Source organism: Sinocyclocheilus grahami, unplaced genomic scaffold (assembly GCF_001515645.1).
Source record: "Sinocyclocheilus grahami isolate Dianchi unplaced genomic scaffold, SAMN03320097.WGS_v1.1 scaffold142.1, whole genome shotgun sequence".
NCBI lineage: Eukaryota > Metazoa > Chordata > Actinopteri > Cypriniformes > Cyprinidae > Sinocyclocheilus > Sinocyclocheilus grahami.
The window spans coordinates 931,261-940,803 of record NW_015505321.1 but is presented as its reverse complement, the minus strand read 5'-3'; the positions used below and the strand labels follow the sequence as shown (position 1 = coordinate 940,803).

General features: G+C 36.2%; 2 protein-coding genes and 1 long non-coding RNA gene across 7 annotated transcripts in view; 1 reads left to right on the top strand and 2 right to left on the bottom strand.

Annotated features, from left to right (window-relative positions):
- The first annotated feature begins 147 nt into the window (after positions 1–147).
- LOC107591480 (lipocalin-like) lies at positions 148–3,218 on the top strand. Its single transcript, XM_016280633.1, has 7 exons — positions 148–181; positions 408–586; positions 1,396–1,532; positions 1,630–1,709; positions 1,787–1,900; positions 2,920–3,021; positions 3,100–3,218. Exons 1-7 carry the CDS (start codon positions 163–165, stop codon positions 3,111–3,113), a joined length of 645 nt encoding a protein of 214 aa, XP_016136119.1. The 5' UTR covers positions 148–162; the 3' UTR covers positions 3,114–3,218.
- A 1,540-nt stretch (positions 3,219–4,758) lies between these two features.
- LOC107591485 (uncharacterized) lies at positions 4,759–7,163 on the bottom strand. The gene is made up of 2 exons (XR_001609879.1): positions 6,584–7,163; positions 4,759–6,372 (listed from the first exon to the last, which is right to left on the bottom strand). It is a non-coding gene; the product is annotated as an uncharacterized lncRNA (long non-coding RNA).
- Positions 7,164–7,391: 228 nt separating this feature from the next.
- LOC107591476 (zinc finger Y-chromosomal protein 1-like) overlaps positions 7,392–9,543 on the bottom strand; it is a 16,247-nt gene continuing 14,095 nt past the window's right edge. For all 5 annotated transcript variants that reach the window (XM_016280629.1, XM_016280628.1, XM_016280627.1 and 2 more), the window contains one exon: positions 7,392–9,194. In XM_016280629.1, coding sequence (XP_016136115.1) covers positions 7,888–9,194 — 1,307 coding nt within the window. In that variant the 3' untranslated portion in view covers positions 7,392–7,887. The remainder of the gene's footprint in view (positions 9,195–9,543) is intronic.

Genomic DNA, 9,543 nt, shown 5'->3' with positions numbered 1-9,543 from the left:
AGAAGGAAACACACCCCCTCACAAACCTCTGAGCCAACTGTTGTTTAACAAAGCTGTTAAATGAGAGGGGCCCTAAAACCTCACATTATTTATGCCCCTGTGTGTGTGTGTGTGTGTGTGTGTGTGTGTGTGTGCGTGCAATGAAAAGTGAGACCTGAATGGATGACATTAAGATTTAGATGTGAGTGCTGAGCATCCGGCACAGACGGACAATTGTATTGGAGCTTTGTGTGTGGTGTGTGTGTGTAGGTTTACACACAGTAGATGTAACTTGGAGACAAAACTGTGTTAGTTTGAGTGATTGTAATGAACTGTTGGTATGTGCTCCTGTAGATGTGTGTGTGTGTGTGTGTGTGTGTGTGTGTAGGGGGCGTGTGTTTATGTAACGGGCTTCTGCTCTATATAAGCTCCTGCAGCGGGACTCTGCGCTCAGAATTCAGCTCTCGAGGCCCTGATTCCCACACACTCCAGACCGAGCTCTGCAGTAGCCATGGCAACCGCCCTGCTGGGATTGCTGGGAGTTTTGCTCTGTGCCCTTGCCGTCAGTTCTGAGGTCACGCCGCAGGCCGACTTCGACCTCAAGGGGGTAAGACTGCAAGACCTATATATTCAAATATAGGTTACAATTAAATTTAAGAGAAATCAATGAGAGTTTTTTTGTTGTTGTTTTTGTTTACTTCTTTTATTTTTTTATTTGTTACTATTTTTTATTATTTGTTACTATATATGTGTATGCATATATATATATATATATATATATATATATATATTTCATAAGTAAATAATTTTTAATAACATTTTTGTATGCGTTTTTATATTTCAGAACTTGTATCAAACATTAAATGTATAATTCAGAAATGATCAAAAAATTTAAACTTTTTTTGTATCTATTTGGGTAGTTAAAATAAATGTATTTTTTTTACTTCTAGATTTTAGGTTCAACAGAAAATTTATATTTTAGGTGCTTTAGTGTCAGGCCAGCTACTTATTCATATTTAATTTATTTATTTATTTTTGTTTTTGTTGCACAAAAACTTGTATCAACATTCAATTTATAATTTAGAAATGCTTACAATTCTGAATAGCTTAAAAATTACTATAATTTCTGTGTCTGTTGGAGTAGTTAAAATGTTTGTATTTTTCAGCGTGTATATTTTGGGTGCTTTAGTGTCATTGCAGCTGCCCATTTATTTCAAGCATAAATAAATACATAATAAATAAATCTTTTTTGCATGACTTTTTATATTACAAAACATGCATCAAACATTAAATGAATAATTTAGAACTTTGAACTATATTTTTTGTAAACTAGATTTTCAGCTTTAACAGAAAGTGTATATTTTGGGTGTTTAGTGACCTGCAGCTACGCAGTGTTGACGTGTGTCCTTCTCACAGGTGGCTGGGAAATGGTACCTGATTGGTTTTGCCACCAATGCCGAGTGGTTTGTCGCCCGCAAGGCGAACATGAAGATGGGCATCGCCATGCTGACGCCGACTGATGAAGATCTGGAGATGGCATATTCCAGTCTCAAGTAAGACAAACTGATCACCAAAAAAAAGAGAAGAAACTATTAATAAAATCTTCTCATGTCGTATGATTTTAACCCTTAATCCATCCTGTTTTTCCAGTCCTGATGGCACATGCTGGAGAATGACCCATCTGGCTCAAAAGACGGATATTCCAGGGAAATTCAGCTTCCGCAGTGAACGTAAGGAAGATAGTGTTCATCTAGACATGAAACACGATTTATTCAGGATTCAGACGGGAAATGATGTGTTTCCTCAGGCTGGGAGACTGACAATGACATGCGTGTTGTTGATGTGAAGTATGATGAATATGCTTTGATCCACACCATCAAGACCAAAGCCGACTCCACCACGCTTCTCAACAAACTCTACGGTAACTAACTCTTTAAAATTGAGCATTTTCATTTTTAGCAGGATTTGAATCTAGGCCTCTTCACATAAAAACTAAAGACAACTATAGACTTCAGTCAGATTAGATATTGAATTAACGCTGATGAAAATGAGGCTGTGAGGAATAGACTTCCCCATTACCCATATGGCAAAAAATAAATAAATCTGGACAAAATATATTTTAAATATATGCTGTAAGCAATTATGTTAAATGCGAGATCAAAACTAGATTAATAATAATTAATAGTTTTTTTATATATTTTTAAAAATGTCAAATGTTATATGCTCACACGTGTGTTATAGACAACAAAGAAACATTCTCTTCAAATGTCAAGTATTTTATTGGATTGAAAATATATGGAGGGCAAAATATATTTTCAAAAATATAAAAATGGCAAAAATGTATTGGCCAGATATATATTTATGTAAATATATTTTGAAACCTATTTTAGCAAATATGTAGTAGTAGTATTAGCATTAGTATTATATTTCTTGCCCCTGAAATACATTTTTTATTTTGCTATGAGGGTTGAAACTAAATATATTTTAAATTTTTGTATTTATTTAGCTTGTATTTAAAACATATTTTGGTCAGGATAATTATATTTTCTTGCTGTATTGGAGCTCAGGTCCATTAAATAATATTACCAGATACAATTAACTTTAACTACATTAGTTAGCATGAATTAACAATATTTAAAAAAACTTATTAATCTTAATGTTCACAAATGAACCTTACTTTCATTTTCAGCTGACTGAATCTCTCTTAACCACCTCAACACGTTTTAATATAAACACTCAATTGTTCCTGATGGATAAAATGAAGCTCACCAAATTTCTTCTCGTTTCACTGAAATATTAAGGTTAAATGGATTATGAAGCCGTTTCTTATGAGCTTAAATCTCATGTTCCTCAGCCTGTGATGTGTGCTGTAAAAAAACGTTGTGAAAAGCATCAGCACTGATGCACTGATTCTGAATTGTTCTCGTGATATTTGTGAAGGCCGAACCCCAGCCCTGAGCCAGGACGTCCTGGACAAGTTCACTGAGTTTTCTCTGGAGCAAGGCATTCTGCCTGAGAACATCGCCATCCTGCCTAAAAATGGTAAAACACTGTTAAAATCACTCTTATAAACTAAATATGAGTGTATCCGGGCCTGACGTGAGCATCTTTTCTCTCCAGACGAGTGCCCCTGATGTGCTGATGTGAAGCTCCTCACTGACTGAATTATGACTGTAGTGAATCATTTAAAGTGCCTCTAGTGTTTTCTGCTCTCACTATCAGTCCTTTTACCCTCGAAGTTCTTTCCATCATTTCTTCATGAGTTTGGACCATTAAAATCTTTTGTGAATCTGTTTTGAGGCATTTAAATTGTATTTTTTATGTATTTAGCTTGTTAACTGTCAGTCATAGAAAATTACATTTCCACCTGAAATTGTTGTAAATATTGAACGCTTTGGAGCATTTGGTCTCTTTTTAAAGACATTTGGCAGATTGTTGTAGAAGTGAAATGCTATAAAAGTGAAAGTTTTGCTATAAAAAGTCTTCATAAAAATTGGTTTCAAGCATGTACGCAGCAGGGATATAATAGTTAACTAAAACTAAACTTTTTTTTTTAAAGAAATGTTAACTGAAATAAAGTATGAAATATAAATATTTCAGCTAGTTGCCAAGGCTTTACTTAACCAAAATAAATAAATGTATAATAGATAAAATACTATAAAAGTAAGTATCAAAACTATAGTTAAGTAAACAAGTTTATAAAAAAAATTTTTTTTAATTTTTTTGATATAATTTCATAATATACAAATGAATAAAAGTGATTATAAAAATTAAGAATGTTATATAATATTTTAAAACCACAATAAAAATGAATATGCAATAAAAAAAAATTACAAATATGAAAAACTAATAAAAATAACAAAAACACAACAAAAATACTAAAACTAAAATTATAACTAAAACAACATTAAAATAAATCTTAAAAACTTTAACTGAAATAAAAAGTAAAATACATATTTAAAAAACAAAAAAAACGTATTCCAGCTAGTTGCCAACATTTCTCGGTTTTGTTTACCATAATGTACTAAAATCACAAAAATATATATCTGTATAGACATTTATATAGACTTACACAACTAATAATGACAAAAACATGACAAAATTAAGAAAAATTTAAACAGAAAATTCGAAATATTAATAAAAACTAGTATCTGTAACATCTCAATGATACCAAAATAACACACAAATTACACTGTACATACACAACTTTAAAAGATACTGAGAAATAATTTCCTGAATAAATAATAAACCTGATGAACTTGCTTGTAAAATTGTATACCTTGAATTCAAGGTAAATCGCTTTAGCCAAAAGCATCTACCGCATGAATAAATGTAAAGGGGAATGCTCATTATATCCCATATAAAAAGACCTCTAAAACATTGTGCACTTACAGACAACTGCATTTCCATAATGAAGAACAGAGGATGCAGGAAAATACTTTGCCTTTTATTTCCTTTTTTATCATTTTTTAAACAAATGTGAAGATACATCCATGACAACACAAAGTTCTGAAGTCCTCTTTCCGAAGTGTTTACATCGACACGCTCTCTTTACAGATCTGTGTACAAAACAATAAGTTATAGTCCCATAGATTCCTACTTACATTTAACTATACAACAAAGTTTAAACGGTGACCAAATAAATATCTGCAGTATAAAAATGATCACGGAGAGAGAGAGAGAGAGAGGTGCTTCCCTTCCCGACCGATGGCATCGTTTTTGCTGATCACTGCTAATGTTCGGACACAAAGAGAGGCTGTTTCAGTGCTTGGAGGTCGAGTTCCTCTGGAAACCTCTGGCCAATCACATGCAAAGCTGGATATGACATCATCCATCACAGGTTAGTGGAATAGTGACCCGAATAAGCGTAATTTGATTCGATTTACATTACGCACAAACACAAAACAGCGCATTTCCAAAACGACTCGCCTTGTCGATTCCAGCTTTTTGTCACGTTTTGGTAACGAGTAAAGGATGCCAGCCTAGTACACGCTTTCAGTGAGGTCTGACAGCGACTGTTAAGACAATTAGTGGGTATTAGTGTATATTTGCATTGACCGCATGTGAACAGTACCATCACTATGAAGTCGCCAAGACGAGACTATTGGTTATTGGCAACGGCAAACATATCTGATGCATTGCTTTGAGTATAAACCAGAAAAATCATCAACCATAATCATACATACACACACATATAGATCATTTGTAATCTCCTCGTAGCTGTCCTTTTCAAACGAAACTCATACTGCATGTTGTGGATAAATTGGCATGATAACTTATCCATAAAGTTATCAAACATGATTTTGGTACACATAATTGGCATACTGAATCTAATATAGTCTATGTTTAGAATTCATATGGCTGAGTCTCAAAAAAAAGATACATGCTCAGGTCAAATTTCACTCCAAAAACGAAAGAAATTCAAATAATTAATTATATTTTGAGTCTTGCATTGTGACGTTGACTTGTGTATTTTTACATTTATTTTATACATCAGTAGTAAAATTTTAAATACAAATCAGCGTGTAGCAATAAATATTGTTTCGTTGATTTTTATACTACAAAAAGTTGGTGTAGAAATTATTTCCACTCAGATTTCGCAAGTAAATTGCACATATTTGCAAAAAATGATGAAAATAACACATTGAAGTAAATGTGAAATGTTGAAGTATCAATACAGTGGAAATTTGTATTTTTTTGAAAGATGTAAATAAAACATCAATTACCAGAGTATTGATAATCTTTCTACTTCACCGGTTCGGTGAAGAGAGTGGAAATTGTTTTTACACCAAATTTTTTTAGTGTAGGTGCTATTTTTAATTCCAATAATTCCAATTCAATTTCCGATATTTACTGCAATACAATGATTTGTATTTAATTTAGCATACAAGTAGAAAAAAATGCTATTATGTTGTTGTTTTTCTCTTGATTTTGGGGTTAAGATTTGACCCAGACACGCTCTTTACATGAGCTTTACCCATTTACTTCACATCTCTGTGGTCCCATACATCCAAGTGAAATACATTTAAGTCAACATGAGAAAACATTTACCTTTGCATGATTAAAATCGGTCCTATTAGCGCAGAATTCAAGCTTTCTTATAATTACACAGACTAAAGGGGTTATCTGGTCTCATCTGGAGATCTGATGCTTTATAAATGAGCTGCATGGACTCAATCCAGGAAGTTAAAAAAAATCAAAACGAAATTTAGTTCTGAATAAATCTTTTTTAAAAAATGACATGAATGGCTTTTTTTCATATAAGGTGAACTATTCCTTTCAAACATATTGGTCATTACAGATGCATCTGTTTTTCCCTCATCATCAGATCAGATCATATGCAATTTTTTTTGCGATCATTAAAGGTTTGGGAGACCAGATATTCCCTATAACCTTGTTAAAAAAAATCAAAACGAAATTTAGTTCTGAATAAATCTTTTTTTAAAAATGACATGAATGGCTTTTTTTCATACAAGGTGAACTATTCCTTTCAAACATATTGGTCATTACAGATGCATCTGTTTTTCCCTCATCATCAGATCAGATCATATGCAATTTTTTTTGCGATCATTAAAGGTTTGGGAGACCAGATATTCCCTATAACCTCGTCCTGATCACACACACAAATAAGGCAATGTCCTCACTGCCCATGCAAAACAGCCTGATACCTTTCTGATGTTTCTGAAAATTAAAAGCATTTCCTGGTGTCCATGTTTTCAAACAGCTATCTATCAGACGGACATGCTAATAAAGTGCAAGACTGATATCAATCACATTGTCCTATATTCATAAAGCATTTCAGAGAGGTTACGTTAGCTACTCGATGACTCTGAAACGCTTTAAGAATATGCACCTGATCCCAGAGGCTGGATGCACATGTTAGTAGATGACAAAACCAAACTGAAACGCATTGAAAAATCATAAAACATCTACAGGTAAAGGAATAGTCCGGCCAAAATGAAAAATGTCATTATTTACTCACCCTCTATAGTCATATGCTTTTATTATTATTCATTTCTAAAGCGGAGGGGAAGATTTTCAATGAACAACAACATAAATTTGGGTCTGTCCTCACACAAATATATCATACGACTTCAGAAGCTCTGGAACATAATCCACAAGTATTATTTTAATATTTATAAAACATTATAATGATAATATTATAACAAAGAAAATGTATGAAATATTTTTTTTTCTTTTATGTTCCTTTGCAAAAAAAATCAGTCAAGCTAATTTTAAACAACATGAGGGCGAGTAAATTATTTTCACATTTTAAATTTTAGAGTGAACTGTTCCTTTAAAGGGATATTTCACCCAAAAAACTATTTTCTGTCATCATTTACGATGTTCCAAATGTGTATGACTTTCTTTCTATTGTGGAACACAAAAGAAGATATTTTGAAGAATGCCCGTATTAACTTCCCAAATTCTTCAAAATATCTATTTTTGTGTTACAATGGACGTCAATGGGAATAACAGTTTAGTTATTTCCATTGGAAGTCAATGGGAACTGAAACTGTTCGGTTACCAACACTATTCAAAATATCTTCATTTGTGTTCTAGTAGAATAGAAGTCAATGGGAACCAAATCGATTTGGATGCAAACAAAGAAATGCCTACAGGTTTGAAAAGGACACGAGGGTGAATAAATGACGACAGAATTTTTGTTTTTGGCTGAACGGTTCCTTTAAGACTGGAGACCATGTGATCATAAACAACGTGAAAGCACTTCCAGCCTATGTCACTAAACCCTATTCTCTCGCACACAAACACAACACACACACTGCTATGCATGAGGGGTCTTGGTAAGAAGCCCAATACAGAGGTTGTTAAAACATGAGGGATGGTGATTTCCAGTCACTGGCTGTTTAGTGTGTTTACGGAAGTGAGCGGAGAAAGAGGAGGAGCTCATTCTGCCGGCACCATGTCTTTATGGTGCCTCATAATGTGCTGGTTTTTCTCCGAAGGTCTCCGGAAGCCCTTCGAACAGTACTGACAGCGATGCGGATAGTCCTTAGTATGGATGGAAATAACGTGTCTTTTGAAGCCAGACGCATCTCCCGTGCTGTAGTCGCAATACTGACACTGATACACCCTCCGTTCTCGCGGACCCTTCGCGCCACTGGATTTCTTTACAGCGGGCGCTGCTAACTGCGCCGCACCTATAGTCCTCTTGGGGGCGGGCTTTTCTGTGGGCGGGGCTTGCGGCGGTGATGCCTGCGTGGGCGGAGTCGGTGACTGCGCCGGCTGCTGCTGCTGTTCCTTAGTGTGAACGGACAAGATATGGCGGCTGAGAACGAACGGGTCTGCGATCTTGAAGTTGCAGTGGCGGCACTGGTGCAGTTTCTTGGCCTTATGCGATGCCGAGTGTTTCTTAAGCTCGGACGGCCGGTGGAAGCCTTTCTCGCAGACAGCGCATTTATGCGGGTAGTCTTTAGTGTGCACGGAAATGACGTGCCGCTTAAGGTCGCTGGAGTTCGAGCTGCGATGGTCGCAGTGGCTGCACTGGTGTCCCCGAGCGTCCTCGTGTGTGGCTGCGTGCTGTGTCAGCTCGTCTTCCTCGCCGAAGGTCTGGCCGCAGCGCTCGCAGCAAAACGGCAGTTCGCGGCTGTGCTTCGTCTTCATGTGCGTCTTCAGATTGGACGAGTCGGCCGATTTGTAATCGCAGTACATGCACGAGTACGGCTTCTCGCCGGTGTGCGTGCGCATGTGTTTCTTTAGCTCCGACGGATGGCGGAAACCCTTGCCGCATTCCACGCAAATGTGCGGGAAGCTCTTACTGTGCACCGCCAGCAGGTGGCGATTGAGCAGCCCTTGCTCGGCAGTCTCATAATCGCAAAACTTGCATTTGTGAGTCTTGTTCGCGGCGGTGGGAGGAAGCGGCGACGCGATGGCCGTGGGCGATTTCTGCTCCTGGTGGTGGTGCTGGAGACGGTGCGAGAACAGCGCCGCCTGCTGGTGGAACTCCTTACCGCAGGTCTCGCATTCGAACGGAGCTTTGTTGCTGAGTGCATGCACCTCCATGTGGTTGTGCAGACTGGCTTTTTTGTTGGTGGTGAAGTCGCAGTCCGTGCACTGGTACTTTTTGCGACTCAACACGTCCTGGTGGTGGTTGCGAGTGTGGCGCTTGAGGAAGCCGCGGGATTTGAATTTCTTGCCGCACAGCATGCAGGGGTAGACGGTCAGAGGCTGTCCATACGGACCAATGATGATCGCTGGAGGGAAATGAGAGGAGATAGAAAAGGATAATGAGAGGATAAAAGAGAATCAGTTTTGTAGCCAATAGCTGATATAATGCAATATGCAACTAGGGGTGTTAAATAAAACTATTAAAAACATTACTGTTAATTGAAATATAAAAGCTAAACTAAAATGTTTGCAAGGCAACATTTCTAACTTTCGCTTCGTTTAAGTTGAAGCACTAAAATTGGTAAAATCATTAAAATTACTAACTGGAAATAAATAAACGAAAACTGAACTAAAACAGAAACTAAATGAAATCATATATATATATATATATATATATATATATATATATATATATAAGAAAAAAAAAAACACAAA

What these genes read in the sequence shown, in the direction of transcription:
- LOC107591480 (XM_016280633.1), top strand. An exon ending in CCGACTTCGACCTCAAGGGG is followed by an intron (nt 587 to 1,395) that starts GTAAGACTGCAA and finishes TCCTTCTCACAG; the next exon opens with GTGGCTGGGAAATGGTACCT. An exon ending in GCTTCTCAACAAACTCTACG is followed by an intron (nt 1,901 to 2,919) that starts GTAACTAACTCT and finishes ATATTTGTGAAG; the next exon opens with GCCGAACCCCAGCCCTGAGC.